The following is a 22489-nucleotide window of genomic DNA, read 5'->3' on the forward strand; positions in this document are numbered from 1 at the left end:
GCCGCAAGCTTCCCTCTGCGCGCTCTCAACGTCATGGACAGGCAGTCCTCACACTCCGATGACGGATGAGTGGATCCCAGACACCATAGGTATATCCTATGGGGGGTCCGTAACCGACATCTCCATACCAGTCACAGCATTTCTTGAAACCGAACATGGGAGTGGAAGACTCCAATGACGAAGCCATTTTCTCGAATTCACTAAAAGATTTTAGATTTACTCTAAGATTTACTCGAAGATGTTCCTCACAAGCAATTAAGCGTACCGTATCCGAAGCGTAAGCGCAGAAAAATTGAACTGAAGCTAACGGGCGCTGCGTGTGCTACATATACCTTTGGTGACGTCGACATTGAGACAGTGGCCTCAGAGGGACATTGAGTCGACAGGTATCGACGCACACCGCCACCTGCTGAAGAAAGAAATTACGAAGCTGCAAAGCTGAATATTAGAAAAATTTCAAAAGATAAGGAATACGTGGGAGGACACAATCCATTCGAAAGAATATTCTCTGAACAATGTGAAAAGGGCGACCTCAGCCTGGAAGAGGGGGATTCAGGGTGAATCACAAGAATGGAGCATGAATAAGAGTAAAGGAACTTTGTGTTTTGTTTTTGTACATCGGGCACTCTAAATCAAGAGACTTTGAAGTAAAGAGACTTGGGTACAGAAGGCCCTGGTGCTGGTAATGAAAACTGTATCCATGTGCCGAAAAAGCCAGAGTGTGTGCTTTGCTAGATGGCCTGAACATCCTGACATATCGTTTTGTGAACACTTTTCTTTTTCATGAACATTACCGCACACAATTTTGTATTTAGCGGTAAGGATTGGCAATAGTTTCTTTTTTAGTATGGGCCTTTTTTCTTTGACGAGACTCCACTAGGACTGTAGTATTATTATATGTTAAATAAACACCCTTGAACTGTGGTCACTTGTGTCTGTCTTACAGTTGATGCCATTCCTGTATGGCCCCAGCATGTACAATACAAACAACCGCTTTGCAAAACTTAAGTACCAGGCTCATTAGGTACAGTCAATGTTTTTAAAAGCGGTGTATGACTGGCATGAGGCACTGAAAGTGTCCAAGCATAAAAACAAAGGAAAGATTACTTTACAAAAACACAATATGTTGGCTTTGACGGTGGCCACCCTGCCAAGCCAAAAATATGTATTAACTGCAAAAAACAGAACCAGTATGTATTTCAACTAAGACATTTAAAGATGAAGTAACTATATTGTAGGTGTTGTCCCTTTTCAATACAGGTGTGCTGTATGCCCTTGCAACAAGAACGTTGATTGGGGACACCTCAACCCAACCCAACTAACAAGGCGCCTGCTCCATTCAAATTACTGGGAGGCTGTTCCATCATGAACAGCCAGCTCAGGTACTGCCGTCACTTACTTAAGGTTTGGAATATATACTGTGGTCAGTCTGAAGCAGCCCCCCTCCCCAGTCTAAACCAGTTCCATACACAGAGAAGCTTCATGGCTGTGACCAGAGCCCAAGTATATGATGTCCACACATGGCTACAACCAACCCCAGCTAGAGAGGAAGAAACCCAAAGGGACAGTGGCCTCTAAGGAAGGGCTGAGAGGTATACTACAAAAACAATGGGTAACATGGTTTTACTGCAGTACTCTTCCTTAAGTATAGTAGTGCTACCATAGATTTATATGGGGGGCAGGGTCCCCTTCCAATAGTAGTCCTTCCCTGGGTGGCAGCATTTTTTAAATGTAATGTGCAGAGGCAACAGGGAGTTTCTCACTGTTGCCTTCCCACCCCCCAAACCAAACAAAACCCATGGGACCAGAGCTTTGAGTTCCGGTCTGTGCACCTCCTGCTCTGGTCACAGCCACTGAAATGGAAAAGGGACTTAGTCCATTTTCCCTTTGGTGGCGGCCATCTTTTCTTTTTTCCTTCCCATCAGGTGATTGGAAGCGCAAGCAGCATGAATCTCCAGAGGGGGAAAAAGAAAGTAATTCACAACCTGGATGAACCCTGGGGTGCGGCCATAGCAGGTAACAGCCCACAGCCCTTGCCAAGGCCCTTGCTTTGCGCTGGCTGTTACTGGCCATCTCCGCCCCCCTATCAGGGCTTGAAAGCCACATTACTGGGAGGCACAGTTGCCAACTGTTGGATCAAATTTCACGCAGAAGAAAAACATTTTGTAAAGATGACTGAGCCAGCCACAGAGCGCTACTACTAACAGAGAATGAGGGTGGTGGTAATCAAGTATAGATTTTGTTACAAGAGACAGAATAATGGTCAGTCTGATTGGGCAAAATTGGCCCAATCAGTCATTAATTTATAGATTTCTATTTAAAAAAAAGCAAACATTTTCAATAAAGTATTTTACAGAGAGAAGCATTCTCTAACCTTGACAATGAAGAGTTCAGCACCAAGTTGAGCAGTTTGCTCAGTTAAAAGCTGGAAGAAAAAACATTAACGTAAGTATGGGAAAAAACACATTAGGATTAAAGTAATCCTGCTTTAAAAATGGCATACTTCTATTATACCTTTGCAGCAAGGATGGAAATTATCGCTACTGCCATTCTTTGCATTGTTTGATCTTCGTGATTGCACAGCCACTGCATAACCAGCTTGGCTGCTTCAAATCTAGAAAAGAGAATTTTAGAATCAACAAATGATGAGGTTTGACAAAAAGCTTTGAAAACACATTGTGTATAGGCACTATACAAATAACCTATCATATCAAAGAAAAGGGCCTCCTTCTGCAGTATCGTTACAGCAATTAAGGGCTGCAAATAGCGCCAAGCTTTTGGCAATTAGGAAGAGCATTTGAAAAAAATATAAGGTAAAATGACCATACATTTCTAACCAAGGTCCCATTTCTCCATCATTCCTACTTTCACCGCACGTGTACGCATCCCTATCCTCCAAAACGAGATAAAGGGGTGCTTTTTAGATTGGGATATTAGATGTCGACTGTGACAACAATAAAGCCTGAATACAGATTTGAGTACACTTGGACAGAAATGATATTTGAGTAGGGACACAAAGTGTATAGGTGTTTGGTTACAAGCCCTCCCATTGCCTGCCCATAGCCATGCTAATCCCTATGGCCATCCCCACCCGTTCCTGCCTCTCCCCACCAAAAACTCTTCCAGAAGCCTTTTGATTCATTCTGATTAGAGGAAGGGCAATACATCAAAATCACGTGAGTTACACCTAAACTATGTCAACTTGGTTACAATGTCAATGGTCATGTCTTACACTATATTGCACGGTACCTGCACGTGCTTCTTTTCTACTGTGTTTTGTGCCTTTTAACCAATATTCCTCCTAAGCTTTTTATTCAAGTAGATTCAAGCACAGAAAATGTTTGACAGGGGGTGGGGGTATTAAAACAAATGTGGTGAAATTACTGATGGCTCTTGGGGTAACCTCATCCATCTATTCATGAGCAAGGGTATGGGGGGATTTAAGTCTAGTGGCGTCTTCTGGGGCGGGGACTAGCTCCACTTTCATAATATATGCCTTGCAGTTGGCAGCGCTGGCCAAATGCAGCAATAAACTAGAAGCACCTATCATGGGGAATTTGTTTTTGGTACACCAAGGAAGCTGAAACGTGGGCTCATAGGTTCATGTGAGGTACAGTACGACGAAAACGTCCTCACCTCACCTATCACACCATTCCTCGTTTTTATTTTTCTGCAATGGCTTATCTACTCTATATTGGAATGGGCGAAGTTAGTTTGTGCATGCAATGACAAACCAGTTGCATTTTCTACAGAAATTAATTGTTTTTTGTTTCTGTTGCTAGTTGCTTTATGAATGCCAAAATTTACATTTTGATGTTCCGCGTTTCCTAGGTTTTCCTAGGACCAGCTAAAATAGTTCTAGTTCTTCATGATTGATCCCTCTCCTAAACCCTGTGATGGTTACATTTTTCGTCCACGGAAGGGCTGGATGAAGTTGAATATTTGTCTCATCCATTAGCAGTGATCCGGAAAAAGTTTGCCTGTGTGTCTCTTCCCAAATAGGGCTCCTAGACAGGGCCCTGCTGGTTTCATCTATTGGGGGCTAACGGGTTAGTATAAATAGATTGCTACATAAAAGGCAACAGGACTAATGTACTACAGTGATATTTATGACTTCCGTGTGGTGGGGTTGTTTGAGGTTGAATCGCAACACAATATAGACACCCTTTCACCTTTCGCTTTTCTGTAGGTCTCGAAAGAACGATTACTCGCAAGGCACCTTGTGCTTTTGTTGCTTTCATGGTTCCTTTCAGGTCGAAGTGAAAGTTTCTTCTTTTACCAAGCTTTCTTGAAACTGCTGTAAAACGGTCAGCTTGAGAAACTATTGTCTATGAAGTTGTACTATGTCTGCAAGCATGTCACGATTTGAGTGGCGGTGTGCTAAAGACCTCCTCGTCACCCTCAGTTTGAAAAGTAAACATCTGTGGGATTTTATCTACGAGTCCTGGAAGCTGTCCAGCAGAACATTTGGGGTAATTGGCTCTTATAAGCACACAACTACTTGTCAGCACTTCAGAAGGCAGTGCGCATCCAAGTAGTTTAAGGGCGGCGCTAACCAGAAATGGTGCAATTTTAGTTTGTCACCAAAACTACTGCATTAGAGCACTGATGAACAAGTTACTTACCCATGTTGACGTTCTTTCAACTGGATGCTCCTCCCATGTATTCCTCATCCGAGAGAGAGTTACCATCTTGAACTTGTCCTTCCTGAGGAACTTGTTCAATTCTCGCAAGTCCAAGATAGGTCTCAGTCCTCCGTCCTTCTTTGGAATTAGAAAGTAGGGGAAGTACCAACCCTTGTTCCTCTCCGCTACTCCGCCTCTCTAAGGCACCTTTCTCTAGAAGGTCTAGAATCTCCTGCAAAAGGAGCAGATCTGGAAACTTCAAAGAGTTGTTCCCCGGTGGATGACTGAGGGGTGCATAGAAAAGGCAGGCAGTAACGTAACCTTGGGCAACTGTCTCCATTGCCCAAGCATCTGACGTAATAGCCTGCCATTCCGTCAGATGTTGAGTTAACCTGCCCCCTACTGTTGTCTTGTGAGGAGAGTCCTCAGAGTCGTTTAGAGGCGGCTGACGCAGATGCCGAGGGTAAAGAGGCACCTGCTGCTGCGGCTTTTGTACTTTTAACCCGTCCACCTCGGGTGAATCGTTTTTGGCCTCTGAGACGGCTGTCCTCTGCCTTTTCCGAATGCGGAATAAAAACGAAAGGATCTACCTCTCCAAGAGGTTCCTGAGGGGCGATAGGGAGTTTGACGGATTGCAGCTCCAAGGGATTTTGCTGCTGTCTTGGATGTTTGTAACTTCTCTAGACTGTCATCAGCCTTCTTACCAAATAAAGAAGAGCCGTCAAAGGGCATATTCAAAAGTCTGGCCTGTACATCTGGAGCAAAACCAGACTTTCGCAACCACACAAATCTGCGGATTGTAGTACTTGCCGCCATGGCCCTGCTGATACTGTCAGCAGATCAATGCCAGTTTAAAGGGATTCGCACATTGCGTCTTTACCATCTTTAATAATGTTCAGAAAAGCTTCCCTTTCTTCTCCTTCCGGGAGACAGTCAGCCGCTGATGAAGCACACTCCCAAAGTGTATGGCTGAATCTTGCGAGGGTACAAGTAGCATTAATGGATTTAAGCGCCATGCTACAAGCAGAAAAGACCTTTTTTGACATAGCGTCAAATCTCTTATCATCCCTGTCTTGTGGAACAGTAGGATCCGTAGATCTACTATTCGATGAAGTTACTGCTTGTACAACCAGACTCTCAGGAGTTGGAAGTTTGGACAAATATTCAGGGTCAGAAGCAGATACCCTATATTTGGCAGATCGTTTTTTGTTAACTGCCGGGATAACCTCAGGAGTTTCCCAGTTGGCCGATATTTTCCTCTGCAATGCAGTATGAAAGGGAACCACAGGATCTTCCTGTTTAATTAAAATGTCTGTAAGATCATCTTGTTGAAGACGGTGAAAGTGTAGACCAACCCATGAATTCTATTATTCTGGCCATTAACATTCTGTAAGGGGTCTCAGCATGTTCCCCCGAGTCTGGTTTAGCAAATTCTACTTCTGGGGAAGTATTTAAACCACTTGCATCATGCAAGGATTCTTGAAGGTCCTTCAACCTATTCTCTTCAGAGATAAAATCCTCTGGTACAGGTGTTGTAGTCCTCTGCAACCCAAAAGGTCTTTCATGATCAGAATCCTCCCCTTCCTCAAATAGAGGACAAGGCTCTGAAATAATCTGACCATTTTTAGAGCAGAAGGGGCCAAGCTTGTAGTAACCGGTTGAGAAAACATCGAAGTTGTCGACCCGGAAGTCAAAGGCTTCGAAGAAACCGAAAAAGGCGTCGAAAAATTATGAAGAGACCTCTAAGAACTCGAGAGGATCGGAATACTACTTGGAGTCGTCGAGGTTATCGACGACATTCGAGGTCATGGTCGAAGCCCTCGGTACGTCTACTGAATGAAAAGTAGTGACAGCAGTAGGTTTGTCCTTAATAGGCGTCGACATTGGCGTCGAAGACTGTCGATTCGACCGATCTGTGCGTCGACGGGCCCTTCAATAATGGTGTCGATGACGCAGATTTATGAGTCGAAGGGACTTTTGATGACGGCGTCAATGACGTGGTCTTACTGCCTTTGCTCGAGGGTCCATGACGCTCTTGGGCAGTTTCTTTCATCTGGTGCAACGACTTGCGGCGTTTCGATTTTTCGGGTCTTTCACCCAGGGTATCACCTTTAGCCGTCTCCGAGGGGGTCGAGGCCGCTTTTTCAAAGACGCTAAGCATCTTTTTACGGAATTCCTCCCACTTAGCTGGAGAGCTGTGTTTCGTGGGGCAGGTGACCCATTCCGGGGAAACAGAAGACGAAGAAGAGGGTGATCTACGACGCCTCTTTTTTGAGTGTTTGGATCTCAAAGACTGATGGGAACTGCTTCGAGACCTCTAACGGGAATGTTTCCTGTGGCGGCGAGGAGACGAATGTCTCGACTCTGCTGAGGAAACTTTCGAAGGAGTAGAAGTTTTAAGAGTCTTACCTCTTTCGAGCTTCCCTTTACGCTCCTTCAAGGCATTCGCCGTCATGGACATGCAGTCCTCGCATTCTGAACAATGGTGCTCCGATCCCAGGCACCACAAACAGATCCTGTGAGGATCCGTCAACGACATTTTCTTTCCACAATCTAACACTTTTTGAAGCCGGACCGTGGGTCGACGGTTCGGATGAGGAAGCCATCGAGTAAAGTAGGATATCTTCGAGGAATAAGTAGAATCTACTTGACGAACGAACTGAGCAACACGATCCTGAGGCCCACGAAGTGCGGAAAAACGGAACTGAGCAACGGACGCTGCGCAAGTCCATCTATACGCACAATGACATCTGTGCCGATACGGAGGCTTTCGAGGGACACCAACTCGAAGGCCGTCGACGCGCAGCGCCCTCTACTGAAATGTTTTTCCGAGGCCAGCAAGCTGGAAGGTATCTATCAAGATAAGGAATACGTCGGAGGACACAATCCCTTCGAAGTAGCATTTTTGGAGGGATGGTCCAGGCCCGACAGCTGACATGGGAGAGCCAATAAACTAATCCGTATATGGGAGGATATAGGAGAACTATCACTCAACGCCCAACCCGCGTGCCCGATAGGTTTGCTGGAAAAGGTCCCAAGGTGACACGTCAATGTGACTCAGATTTGCCTAAAAACTGGCCTGCAAGCCAGTGATCAATGATATGTCCAGGAGCTTGTTCCTTGTCTTGATCCCCGTTGGTTTTGGCTGTAATAAACCACAGTTGAAATTGCTGTCTGTCTGGGCCTGCGTTCCTTTTGGAAATGGAAGGAGTTAAGCTTTACATGAGTTCTCGATTCACAAACTCCTACTAGCCCAAACCTACCTGCTGATAGGGAGATTAGTTCTTGAATTGCCCAGTACCAGAGCTGCATTGTTTCGCTGCACAGTGGTAGTGACCCTACACCACCTCTCTTGTTGAGGTAGTACATGGCCACTGTGTTGTCTGTGATATCAGGACATTCTTTCCCCGCACAGAGGGCAGAAAGTCCTTCATTGCTAATTGGATTGCCCTCAGCTCAAAAAAAGGTCAATATGTAGTTTGGACTCCAATGGAGACCGGCTACCGCCGATTGTCAGATCGTTGGTATGTGCTCCCCACCCTGTGAGTGAGGCGTCCGTTACTATCTTTATCTCCGGCCATGGCTGTCAAAAAGGTTCTCCCTTCAAAATGTTGTCCTTGCAGGCCCACCACAGGAGATCCTGTGCGACCCTGTTTGGAACCTGAAGGAGATCTGACATTCTGCCTAAGAATTGAGAACATTGAGTCCCGAGAGCCCACTGGAGAGATCTGTTTCTCGGGTGCACCTCTGGCACCAGAAAAATACAGGATGCCATGAGGTCGAGCAACCTCAAAGTCGAAGGCCGGGAGACGCTGGGCACTTTGGAATTTGGTGACCATCTGCAGAATGTCTTGAGCCCTCATACTGGTGGCAAGGCTTTTCCCAGGGATGCATCTAGAACTGCTCCAATGAATTGGAGCCTTTGAGATGTTATCATGTGGGACTTCTTGAAGTTGAGAGAGAAGCCCAGTCCGTGGAGAGAATGACGGGTGTAGCAGAGATGTTCTAGGGTCCGTTTGAGGGAACTGGCCCTGATCAGCCAATCATCCAAGTAGGGGTGGCCATGAATCCCCCCTCTCCTGAGACTCACTGCCACCAACGCCATCAACTTGGTGAAATCCCTTTGGGCAGAGGTCAGCCCAAATGGCAGAACTCAAAACTGATAACAGGAACCGCCAATGGCGAACCTCAGGTACTGTCTGTGCCTGTAATGGATTGGCACATGAAAGTAGGCACCCTGAAGGACCAATGATACCATCCAGTCCTGAAGCTAGAGGGCCTGAAGAATCTGAGAAGGGTAACCATCTTGAACATGTCCTTCCTGAGGAATTTGTTTAAGTTTCTTAAGTCCAAAATGGGTCTCAATCCTCCGTCCTTCTTGGGAATTAGGAAGTTCAGGGGGTACCAACCCTTGTTCCTCTCAGCTACAGGTACTGGTTCTATAGCACCTTTCTCTAGAAGGGTCAAGATTTCTGCATTAGGAGCGGATCTGAGACTTTGAAAGAGCTGTTCCCCAGTGGATGACTGAGGCTTTTTTAGAAAGGAAGGCATCTGAAGTAATGCCTTGCCATTCTTTCAGATGCAGTGAGTCTACCTCCCACCGGGGTCTTGTGAACTAAGGCCTCAGAGGTTTTAAGGTGGCTGGAGCAGTGGCTGATGGCAAGTAGGCGCTGCCTGGACGGTCTTAGTACTGCTTCCCCGTCCACCATGGGGGAATCTTTTTTTGACCTCTTTGATTGGACAGTCCTCTCCCCATTCCAACTGAGGAGTAAAAGCAAAAGGATCTACCCCTTCAAGGTGTGCTGGCGGGCGGTGTTGTGGCTGTCTAATAGGAGCACCAACGGATTTTGCTGCTGCTTTGGAGGGCTGCAGTTTCTCCAGGCTCTCATCAGCCTTGCTACCAAATAAATGTGTGCCCCACAAAGGGCATGTTAAGTCTGGATTGCACATCTGGAGCAAAACCGGACTTTAACCAGGCAAATCTGCGCATTACTGTACTAGCTGCTATACATTCCCAAATAGTGAAAGTGAACCTGGCCAACGTGCAAGTAGCATTCACTGACTTTAGGGTTACACTCACTGCAGAGAAAACCTTCTTGGCGAAAGCGTTATAACGCTTGTCATCTCTGTCTGGGGGAATAGCCAGGTATGCGTTATGTTTTGAGGTGGATGTTGCAGCCTGTACCACAAACTTTCAGGGGTGGGATGCTTTGGCAGATAACTGGGGTCACTACTGGACGCTGAGTATTTGTATGTTCGTTTTTCATTTACTGCCAGAATTAATTCTGGCTTCTCCTAATTTTTTATTTACTCGCCTTTACAGAGCCACATGAAAAGGAAGAACAGGATCCTCCTGTGGTCCTTTATCTAGGATGTCTAAGATCATCCTGCTCATATATTGGTGTGGGTCTTTTCCACCCAATGTATTTCATCACCCTGGACATGAATGTCTGTAAGACCCTTCTGCATGGTCAGTAGGATCAAGTCTCCCAAATTCTAATTCTGGAGACTTATCTAGTACACTTGCATTTTGCAGGGACTCCTGTAAATTTTTCAACCATGATTCCTCTGAGATCAAGGGTTCAGGGACCGAAGGTGCTCCATATTGTAGGCCAAAGGGACGTAAATCATCAGAGGAATGTTCCACTTCCTTATAAATAGAAGAAAGGGATTTTAAAAAAAATCCTCTCTTGGTAGTGGTGTATATACTTTTCTCTGTAATCCTCGATGGCGGCGCCGAAATGTGACATTGCCCACTTCGATGGCTTTCAGCGTCGAAGACTTCTTAGGCTCTGAAGAGTCTTTCGGCGCTGATGACATTGAGGACTTCTTCCTCGAGGAAGAGGTCTCGCATTCTCGAATACTTTCATCATTTTGACTCTGAAATTCTCCCACTCAGCCGGGGAGGATGATTTCGGTCATTTAACCTGTTCTGGGGAGGAACTTGGCGATGACAGACGGCTATCTATGGTGCCTTTTCTTTGAGCAATGAGAAGCACTGCATGATCTCGATCTTTTTGTCTTCTTTCGACGAGGAGACATTTTTCCTTGACTCATATGAAGACTGTCTTTTCGACTGAGTCATCAATGGGGATTTAGACCTACCTGCCGCTAATGTTCCTCTTCGCTCTTTCAAGGCTTTCGCTGTCATCGATAGGCAGGCCTTACAGTTGATGGTGGCGTGGGAGGAATATAGCCACCACAGACACACCAGATGGGAGTCCATAAGGGACATCTTTGCCAAACAGTACTGGCACTTATTAAACCCTGACCTCGGAGTCAAAGACGCCGATGATTATGCCATTCTAATGATTTTTAATCAAAGATTTTTGTAGGGAACCATAGCGCACCATATCCGAAGCGAGAGCTTCCGCAGAAAAACAGAACTAAAGCCAACAGTCGCTGCGCATGCTTTATACCATCGATGACGTCGACATCGAGATGAGGCTTCCGAAGGACATGGAGTCGAAAGGCATCGGCGCGCAGCGCCCTCTGCTGGAAAAAGTGTCCAAAGCAGCTGAAGCTGGATATGGAAATATCATAAGGACACAATCCTTACGAAAAGGGAGGAATAGCATATGAGGAGGGACACACAGTCTGTAGGTGTTGCTTGATTATGTGCACACTCATTGACTGCCCATGGCCATGTTAATCCCTATGGCCATCCCCACCAATTCCTGCCTCTTCCCGCCCAAACAACCTCCCCATGGGAACTCTTTCAGCTCACTTTACCCAGGCCTTACCATATTTGTGCTCAAAGTGCCTGCCAGTGTTTTTTCAAAGCAGTTTACTGAGTTAATTACATAATTGGGGTTGTAAAACCACTGCTGGTGTCATAAAAATGTCTTAACAGGCCTACCGTAAGCTACTCCATGCACAAGCACTCTGTGTCCTTCACTGACATCTTATTAAAAACAAGCATCGGCAAAGTCAACAGTTTTGGCTTGTGTAGAAGTATTAGTACAAGTATTACGTTTTTGGCAGGCACTTCTATTAGATGCCCAGATACTCGCACCATTTTGCACCTACTGCCATAAATGGCCAGTTAACACCACTACGGCAGTGCCTGGCATGTGCCTTTCCAATGCCTACACACAAGCCCAAACCTCTGGCTTTGCCAATTCTTGTTTCACTTGCCATCGAGGACATGTGCTTCCTTGATTTGCAAGGAAAAGGGTGCCCTTTTTTGGCGTTTGGGGGGCCGGGGGAAGTTGCTTCATGAACTCTTTGCTACCCCCCCTCCAAGCGGCCCCCACCTATAATTAACCAGGTGAATTAGCATCTCTACAGGTGTCTCTGCTGAAACGGCTGTTGAGGCAGTGTTGACAAGCCCGCTTGTTATAAGCGACTTTAGGCTCGTTTTTGCCCAGAATCACATATAATATTTGGCGGCCGCCTTTTAACAGGTTTTTGTCGGCTTTTTTCATCATATGTACGTGTGTAATTGGGCTAGTTGACATTGCAGCTTAACTTCACAGCGTGTCTTGCTCCAGGGTGCTCTCCTTTTGTATATGCTTAGGCATTTGGCAATGATGGGACTCTCGTCTGGTCCCTCGCACATACCTAGCAAATAAGTGCTCCATACAGCTACACTGACATAGCAAGCCAGAGTTTGCGATAACGATTCCTTATTGAGGTTACTTTGCTACACAACTTCTTTTAGCAAATCTCAAACGGTATAAAATAGTGTAAAAAGAAAATATATTTCCGACCTGCATTATTTTTCATTCTTAACTACTTTTCCATTAAGTGAAAAATAAAGCTAAACCAATAATCTCCTGAAGTACCGATCAAGTAGCTGTTTGCTGCTCCTGTGAATCTATTTTCAAATGCTGAAATCCTTTCTTCAAACAGCAGTACGATGGAACGCTTACTAATTTTATTTTATTTATGTTTTTAGAAGTATAATACTAGTGACTCCCCCCGCCCCCCTTATTTGGAAAACTACATTACCCAAGTAGCTCTCAAGCAGCTGTTTCACTGGTTCGGTGCTTGGAGATACGGTAAACATATTTCTTCATGAGCAACCTTGTCTGCTTATACGCTCCTCAATTCAGCGATATCTGGGGCACATTTTTGACTAGCTAGTTGGCCCACAGGCTGGACAGGGAAAGGCAATTTGCCTTTAGTAAACGGCATACGCGGTATATGTAAACGTTGCAACCGAGCCTTACACATCATCCGTGCACACAGGATGGTTGTTTTAGAGAAGTGATATTTATCTTGACTTCTCCCTCGGTTACAAATCGACCCATGCCTATTGGGAAATATAAGTACTGAGTACGGTACGGATTCCATACATTATTTTTGCAAAAAAAGAACTCGCCTTTCCTCCCGAACCTATTCCTATCGGCTTAGTAGCCTTTCTACAACCAGTTTACTAGGTGTGTAGAGATGTTGCACTCACATAATTTGAGAACGAAAAAATGTAAGGGAAATCTATCTTCGAATTAAGTGGCATCAGATGTAGGGGTGGCTGTGAAAGAGAATAAGTGTCTTGAATAAGGATACAATTGAGAAATAACATAAGCAGTGGGTGGCGGGGACACAAGAGGGGATGTTTCACCCATGGCCAGAGCAGGGTACGAACAACAGAGGGATACGGGAATACATGTACAAATTTGTGGCTGCTAAATATAAAGGTAAAAAGCTCTGAAGTAGGAAAGCGATTTTAGAATTATGGAAAATGGTGGAGGACAGAGGACAAGGAGTGTAAATCCCAGTGCGACAAAGGCCCAACCCAGAGTGTAGTTAAAGCAGCAGTGTCTGGAGGAAAGACCGTTGCCTTCGCCCCATTAAAATGGTGCCCGACCCTGCCCGTCACGGATATACCAATCCAACGTATGTGCCCCCGTCAGCCACAGCACCAACCCCATCTGTGTTACCACCCCCATACCAAACAAACACTGCCGTACCGATGGATAGGAAGCCACAGAAGGAATTGGGACGGTTGACCGCACTGAATGAAGCAAATCGGGGTGTGGACTAGAGTAATGGGGGGCAAGAGATTTTTTGTTTAGATTAGACAGTATCGAGATCAAGGGTGTTCACATTGAGAAGGGGAAGTGTAATGAACAGGGGCGGGGTGTGTAGACTATGGGACAGTGAGATTGGAGGGAGATACAAACAGGGAGTTGCGGGAGTAAGGGACACAGTGGATGAATTCAAGGATGAAGAGGAGATGCTGGTAATTACCCCAAGGGTAGAGAGCTTGTGGGGTCGGCAGTTGAGGAATAGATTTGGGTGGAAAAAGGCTAATGACAGGGAGGAGGGGAGTGGGCACACAGTTGGGATTATTACATAAAGGTCCCAGGATGGCGCAGTATGTATCTTGGGCTCAGATGGAGAAAAACAACCTGATTAAAGCGCACCTGTCTCTAACTGCAGGGGCTGGGAAATGGGATGAAAAACAAACAGCTGGGTTCCCTTTAGCAGTGGGAGATAAAAGGTTTGCTTGTGGCAATTGTGTGGGGGGAGTCAGGCAGGAGAGGTTTTGCTAAAGGCTGGATATCCAGGAGTTAAGATAGAAGATGATGTACATGATGGGGTGCACTTTAACAATCTCAGAGCGCAGGTGTGGGCCGCCCTTCACTGGGCATATCTCGACACACGGGAATTCCAGTCCATAACGCAGTATACAAATGGGGGATGATTAAGAACCCACTCAATACATTTTGAAAGTACAGGAGATGTGGAGGGCAGAGACAGGGGGAGCAGTGGGACCGGTCAGTTCACCTTTTCTATTTTGTTATTAAAAGGGGATTGCCCAGAGAAGTACAGAAAGTTCACAATAAGATTGTAAGATTGTAGGTATAGAGGCGCAAGGGTGGGCCAAAATACAGACTATAATTATACACCACTGTAAACGGCTCAAAGAAAGAAAAGGAAATTACACAAGGTTACAGGCTGAGGAGGCGAAACTAGCACAAAAGAAAGGAGAAAAAATAGCAGTTAAAGGGGCGGTCGTGGCAGTTTCTCAAACCGTCTCAGCAGAGCAGGGAGCAGCTCAAACCGTCTCAGCAGAGCAGGGAGCAGCTCAAACCGTCTCAGCAGAGCAGGGAGCAGCACGAATGAACGCAAGAATAGCAGCGTTCTGGCCAGGCGGAGGGCAATGGAAGGGTGGGTCTCTGTCACAATACCCTGACTGGTACCAAGGAGTTCAGCAGCAAGGAAGAGGAGGGATTCAAGGAGGAAGGGTGGCAGAGGCTGATTCAGAGGAATCGGGCTCTAAGAAGGGGGGGCGGGGAGTGGGACGCGTTCAGTGCTGGGCATGTAGAAAATGGTCATTTTGTGAGAGAGTGAAGTAGTAAAATGAGAGTGGGATACACCCCGTACATTCCCACTTTTCCAACACCACAGCAGCAACCCTTTCCGGCGCCCCCGATGCCAACTTCAGTATCATACGAGATACAACAAGCATATACACATTTGCACCACGACCCCCTCAGGCACAGATGCACGCCCCACCTAGCATAGCTAGACAGGCTGTGCCGCCAGGTCAAGCATACTGCATCCAAATGCCTGGTAGCAATGATGCTCCTAATGGGACAGCAATGCATGATCGAGGAGCAAGTGTCATGGGAGGCAAACCTTTCAAGTTCACAGGTACAAATACATATCCTGATACAGCCCACAGAAAGCTCTTGCATGGCCAGTCCTGTCCATGACTATCCACCCAGACAAGGAACCCTTGGTGGGCTCGGAGATAGGAAATAAACAATTAATCTTCATCGTTGACACGGGTGCCACTAAATCATGCATTAGTGAAGGAAACTTCCCGTCATCAGATGAAACTCTCGACACACAAGGCTTCTCGGGGATGTAGCAATGGGTCCTTTCACAGAAGATGTATCCATCAGAATAGGAGACAGTGGTGCGTGCACCTCAACTATATTCGGAAACCTCCCCAGTAAATTTGTTGGGGTATGACATCTTGAGCAAACATATTATGATCATCTCCTTTACAGATCGAGGAATCGTATGTGCTACCCAGGGAATGTGCTGTGAGAGCCATGGCGATAATACATGCCATAGAAGAGGAGGAGGTGGCTTGTGGCATTCTTATTCACCCCAATATATTTGTGTATGGCATTACAGTTTTACTTAATGCAGTGCCCCAGGTCGGAAAGGTGTGTTGGCGGATACATCAGCTTTTATCTTTAGATCTGTTGTGACCCCGGAGCTTGTGACAGGGACAGTAATTTCACTGGACTTAGAAGGATTGGTGGTGTTAGAGAAAAGGATTGTGGTAATTGGGACCGATTCATAAGAGTGAGTGGCGCACCATACTGTGCATCAAGCACCCTTGAAACAACTAACAGTCCAGAACTGTTTGAGGACAGGGTTGATGGAGAGATAGTTCTGGCTATTTCCATACACTGAGATAATGGTGCAATACCGTAGAGTACAGTGTCCTATGATGGCCCTTATAGCAGCGCCCTCTTTGCCTAAAAACGACCTAGCACAAGTTCCTAAGTGGTTACGGACAACCAGTGCCCACGATGTAGGGCTCTTACAGGGAGTGGCACCCGTTCGAATCACACTCAAATAAGATGCAGTGTTACTCCGCGTGAGACAATAACCACTGTCCAAAGAAGCAGAGGAGGTGTTGAGACACCGTTTCCAAACTACGAAATCAAAGGATTATTGTGCCCTCCAGCTCTCCATGTAATGTAGCTATATACCTGATAAAGGCAAAGTGGTCAAGATGGAGAACTATACAAAATCTTCCCCCCCTTGAATGACCTTTTACAGGCAGAATTTCTGGTAGTTCCTAACCCTGCAACCATTCTATGCAGCATTTCCAAAGCAAACAACACATTTCACTGTTGTAGATCTAAAACATGCCTTCCTTTCCATACCTCTACACCCAGACTCTCAGTATCTCCTCACGTTCACACATTGGGGTAAAAGGGTACGAGCACATAAGACTACCACACGGGTATTGTGAATCCCCTAGTATTTTCACCAGAATATTACATGCAGATTTGGGAAAGATACAGGTACCCTGCACTATCATTCATTATGTGGATGATGTGCTAGTTTGCAGTGATAATGAACAACAGTGAGACTATGTGCTAACAGCTGTAAAAGCATGACAAAGTAGGTAAGGCTAAGTTACAATACTGTGTCCATTAGTTCTTTACTTGGGTCAATTGATATCCGTCCATGAAAAGAAAACACCAGAATGCGCTGCATCAGTGCGTAGTGCTCCCCAGCCATAAACTGTTAAAGAAATGCAGAAGTTCCTTGGGCTGTGCAATTACTACAGAGTGTGGTTCCTAGAATACGCTTGTTGCAAGGCCTTAAAGAAGCACAAGAGACAGACAATAAGATAACATGGACAGAGGACATGCTCACAAGCTTTAACAAACTGAAAGAGGTTATTCCACTGCCCCAGTAATGGCAACCCCCGACTACACTCTGGAGTTTTACTTGTTCTAACATTCTGATGGGCAGATGATGAAGGGAGTACTCGCTCAAAAGAGCGATATGGGCCATAAGCCATTGGCCTATCATAGTGGAGTGCTAGACTCAGTTATGCAGGGTAGTTCCTTTGCAAGCAGGCGCTTGCTGCTGCTGCATTCACAATAGCATATAAGTCCACAATCACCATGGGGTGTTCCATAACATTGTATTTGGAGTATGCAGTATTTGCAATACTATAATGATTTAAATCACCATTAACCACACAGAGGTCATTCGCGTATGTGGTCATTTTATACAGCCCAAACATACACACAGTGCAGTGCAAGACAGTAAACCCTGCCACTTTTGTGACAAAACTATATAACGAGGAAGGTAGTGCTAAACATGACTGACATCTGAGGGGGAGGAGTAAGACATCAAAAACAAAAAAGATAACCCTCCCGAGTGGGTGGGGGCATCTTTTTGTTGACGGGTCAGCGAGCATTGACCAGGGGACCGACCTGAGATATACGGGTGCAGCAGTAATCCGCGTAGTGGACAGGGAGCACGAAGTACTGGTACAGAAAAGGCTGCCCTGCATTATTCAGCTCAGGCCCTAGAGCTCATTGTGCTTATTGAAGCACTTCTACCCTCTAAGGGGTGCCGGTTGACCATTTACTCTGATTCGGCCTATGTAACAACAGTGCATTCAGGCCTTTTGAGGTGAAAAAGGAGAGGGTTTAGGAGGGCGGATGAGTCCCCGGTTCAGCAGGCAGCATTGCTGGATAAACTGATTAAAGCACTTTCCCCGCCCTCCATGACAGCGGTGGTTATATGCACCGCCCATACCAATGACAAAGTCGAAGTTTCACTTTGCAACTCCGCCACGAATGCAGCGGCCAAATAAGCCGCGTATTTCCCAGTGCCTAATATCTCAGAGTATCCAGTAATAGCACTGGGACGAAAGCAGTTGCCAACACCAAACACTTCACTTGCAATAGCACAAATTATTGAGTTACAAGGACAAGCCCCACAGGAGGAGAAGGAGTTATGGCAGAAAAGGGTGTGTACACAATCCCCCACAGATTTATTATGCTGACAAAAAAAGGATCAGTGTGATTTACGGAAGAAGAGGTGGGCAGGCTGAGGGTTCGGAGGTTTTTTAAAAAGGTACCAGGTGTTCATACCTTCTCAGATCGACATATTGAATAGTGAATGAAGGAGGCTAGATGGGTGTGCATGGGTGGCATTGGCTCTAAATTAATAGGAGACCACAAAACACATTTGTAAGATAAAAACATATTTGGACATAAATTCCATAGCTAGAAAAAACAAGCAAAATCATAGTTATTTTAACTTTACTCATTTAAAATGTCTTTACGTTAATTTCTTATACAACTTTCAATGTAAAATATGTGATGTTTTTAAGTTTGGAAGATTTCTATTTCAATAACCTATAAATATCCAGAGGTTAGATGTTTACAAGCAATATTCAAAAGATAGCACAATGCAGAGAACTAAATAAGACATAGGGCCCAATTACGAGGAAGGCGGTAGAGGGTTAACAGTGCTGGTAGAGCTGCTGGCGCCGTTAACCCTCTACCGCCTCATTACGAGGTCTGCTTGCGGGTCCTGCTAAAGACGTCTGGTAAAACCAGGTGTCCTTAGCGGGCCCCGCTAGCAGATCAGGATGCCAACAACGGGTTAACGATGGGCCTGTTAGCATCCTCCCCATTCCCATTGAGCCGTATATGGGCTCAATGGAAATGGGGATGTACCGGGTCCCAGGAAAGGGAATTACCTGGCCCTCCAAGGTCAGAATGGCCCGGTAATTCCTCATTCCCGGACCCGGTATGGGGGTAGCCACAGCGGCATGGCTACCTCCATACTCGTAATGAGGCCCATAATCATCCATTAACAAGGTGCATATTAAAGAACATGAAAACAAACTCATGTATAACTGACAATAACTGCTACAATTTGTATATAATTATATTTAACCCTTACCCAATTGAAGCTAGAGACAATGCACTGTACACACACAGAAGGAGGGGGGTGGGGGTGGGGGGGTCACTGACAGCTACGAGAGGAGAGGAACCGAAACCCAGGATTACATTTATCATTTGTTATATAGCAAGGGGCGAGTTTGACAAAAAGTTAACAAATAGGTTCCATTTTCATGTTTGTTCAATAGTGACAGAGAGTAGGCTAAACATTTTTCAAGTCTATGAATATAGCAAACAGAGTCCCACCACATTTTAGGTGTAATATGATCAAAATGCTTACAATTGGAAGTTATCACAACCTTGAAAGTATCAGCCTTGGTACCAGGTGCACTGTAGAGCTATAAAATAATGATGTGTAACTAAATTTCCAATTAGAGCATTGTACCTCATGATGGAAGAAATCCCTGTGTGGAAGAAGATGGACAGAAGATGCTGGGATCAATCGCCAGGCATCTGTATGGAGCAGGCTATATGTGTAGAGGGTCACACCAACCAGCTAGATGAATTTGTAGCTTGTGTGATGTACGTCACTTGTGACGTTGTGCATCTTTAAAACCCATTGCTTATGCCGTTTTTGTCACAGCGCTCAATGGCAGCAGAGTTCTTTGCTGACACGTACTTGTATTTTTGTGAGATTAAACGTTCTCCTGGCAAAACGTGTGCTGGGCCTTTTCCCCCTAGTAGGTTGTATTTTTTATGGTGTGAGCGTTGAGGGGCTACTCTACACTATCCAAGCCTAGGGGTGTTGTAAAGCCGAAACTATGCAGACCAAGGGATTAGTCTTTACTGTCCCATTCTTTCTTCTCTTCTAACATTCCTTCCACTCCTCTATCCCAGTCTATCTTGGGAGACTCGGGTTATCTTAGTCCTCGTTTTCCCTCCTCAGTAACATTTGTAGGGTGGGAGATTTAGGGATACGATGAAAAGTAGAAAACAAAATAAACTGTCTCTTTATGAAATGATACAATGTGGGAACCTCAAAAAATGCAAGGCCCTCCATAAACCGGTCATTGTGTCAAAGAATGCACACCCATTTCCCTTATGTTTTTTTCCACTGATCCTGCATTGGTTCTTTCACACAAGGTTGTAGTCTCTAATCTCAAACGCTTGAATGTCAAACTTCAGCAATACATCGTATTAGTAGTCTACCAGTGGTTGTTTGAGATGCTATATTTCCAGAAACCACGGGTTAAAAAAGCGGGGTATGAACAGCTAAAAAGGTTTTGTCCATTCTATGCACAAATGTAATGTTTTCGTTATGTCCAGAGCTTCCTCCCCCTAGAAGAGTGTGGTTTTAGGTAAAACACTGAAAGCAGGACCTTGTCTATCTTCCATACAGCCATTTCTCATTTTTCATAGAGCTTGCAATGTACGTTAATCCCCACAGAGGAGATTGCTACTAGAAACGCCACTTAGAAGCAAGTTGAACGATCTAGATAACAGAATGCCAATGGTTCAAATGGTTGGTGCTTTAAACAGGAATAAGATTAAACCTCATTAGGGTAAGGACAAAACAGCCATCAAAGTGATATTAGATAGAGAAAAGTTGTTTTCATGCTGGTTTAGGCAAGCATCTACTGTAGATAGTGTTCATGCGTGCACTATTACGACAGTTGATACCAAGTAAGATGTCAAGGATAAAATAGAGGGTGACATGGCATTAAGATTGTGTTCTTATGTTCAGTGACGGAACCTAAACTACTTGTTTTTGAATTACTTCTTTATAAAATAATTATTACCAGTTGGTATAAATATGCATGTTTTAGTATAAGAGAAGCAAAGGCAAACTTCTCAGGTACCATGTGTACGAGCTCAGCAATAGCTGGGGAAAACAGCACATTGAGCCAAATACAAAGGATACCTTTTCACACTTACTAAAATGTCTTAATTTTTAGTCGACATGTTTAGTTTGAACAGTTTTTTATTTCTGTACCACCAGAGTGCTTGATGTAATCCTTTGTCTCTGGTCATGTCTGGAGGACCTGAACCATAGCCTCACAGCTGCAAACTGGTCTTTGCATCAGCAGGCATTAATGTGGCCCTAAAGTCAATCTCTTCCTTCCTTGAATACAAAGCTCTCTTTCCTTGAAGACAGAGCTCCAACTACAGCCTGGCCTTTTTCTCCTTCTGTCTAACACTCTACTGTAGTATCCATCAAGGTCATATGCTCTGCCCAGGGATTTTTAATACCTACCTCAAACCACAGACATCTCTCCTTTCTCTGCAACATTTCAAACCTATGTTGATGATATTCAGATTGCATTCAAACGACGGTTCATTGTCGGACCCGCACTGCACTTTCTCCCGCCGGCTCAAGATCCAAGACTGGTTGATTGCCAATAGTCAGTCTGACTAATTCTAAAAAACTGAAATCTATTTTGTATCCCCCATCCTACTGCAACTCCCTTTCACTTGGCCTTCCTCTTTTGGGCTCCAATCTTCCTCATCAATTGTTTATCCCAATCGATGAATATCACGAAAGTAGCAGACTTGACGTAGTACATCATCCTCCCTCTTTTGAGCATGTCTCAGATCCAAGACATCTCTGCAATGGTGATATCACACCTTGACTACTGTATTAGTGAATATAGCTAAGGTTTCCCAAGCATATCACTCACCAATAACAAAGGATACAGAAAAAGACAGCAGACTAGTTTGAGGCCTGAAACATATTGATCACATCACCCAGCCCAATCTGCCTTGCACTGTGTCTGCAGGTCCACGTATTAAATGAAAGTCACTTTCTATCCCACACAGCCTTTTACTGCAACTCTGACCAGGTCTGCATCACACAAATTATGAAAAGGTATTGCCTTGCCAGGTTCCCCAGGTCCCACGCCTCCAAGACCTTCACTGAGACAACCTTCAAGAAAGGAAAACTGAGGAGAGCGAGAACACTGGAAGCCTTAGGGTTAGTAGCCTACGGCCTGGCAGGTGAATTACCTTTGGTACCAGAAAAAGAAATTAGGACATCCCTCTTCCAAAGCTCATTCCCTACCTCACCCGGATTCCTCTCCCAGGTGCACTCAAAGCACATGTTATGATACTGGTCTCACTTTCCAACGGTTATGTTTTCCTTATCTGCACTTATAGCATTGTACTTTATGGTTGTACTTGATATTCCTCCATTTAACTTATGTAGGGACCCCTACGTTTCTCCTATACCCCTCCAAGCCTGCAGTTATCTTCCAAATGGGGCGCAGAAGCTTGTGAAAGAACTGTCCCATCGCCTTATTTTAGGCAGAGCAACGTATCAGCTGTGCCCATAGTCAGTGGCATACTAATTATCATAAAATAAAAACTAAATAAAATAGTTACATTCACTACATGTTCCAGTGTGCCACTGTTACTGGTCAGAGTTAAACAGTATTTTGGACATCACAGATCCCTGAATGCATTACACATCAATAATAGTGCCCATCGCTAGTAGTTGCAACATTCTGAATTCCC

The 22489-nt window shown here is 45.1% G+C and overlaps 1 protein-coding gene across 1 annotated transcript in view; it reads right to left on the reverse strand.

The window, feature by feature from the left end:
- The window catches only part of ZYG11B (zyg-11 family member B, cell cycle regulator), a 682105-nt gene that overhangs the window by 297399 nt on the left and 362217 nt on the right, over positions 1 to 22489 (reverse strand). The window contains exons 7-8 of the mRNA XM_069642180.1: positions 2515 to 2614; positions 2375 to 2425 (exon numbers count right to left, since the gene is read on the reverse strand). Of these exons, the coding sequence (XP_069498281.1) occupies positions 2375 to 2425; positions 2515 to 2614 (151 nt within the window). The remainder of the gene's footprint in view (positions 1 to 2374; positions 2426 to 2514; positions 2615 to 22489) is intronic.

Source organism: Ambystoma mexicanum, chromosome 1q (genome assembly GCF_040938575.1).
Source record: "Ambystoma mexicanum isolate Mex_15411 chromosome 1q, UKY_AmexF1_1, whole genome shotgun sequence".
Classification (NCBI taxonomy): Eukaryota; Metazoa; Chordata; class Amphibia; order Caudata; family Ambystomatidae; genus Ambystoma; species Ambystoma mexicanum.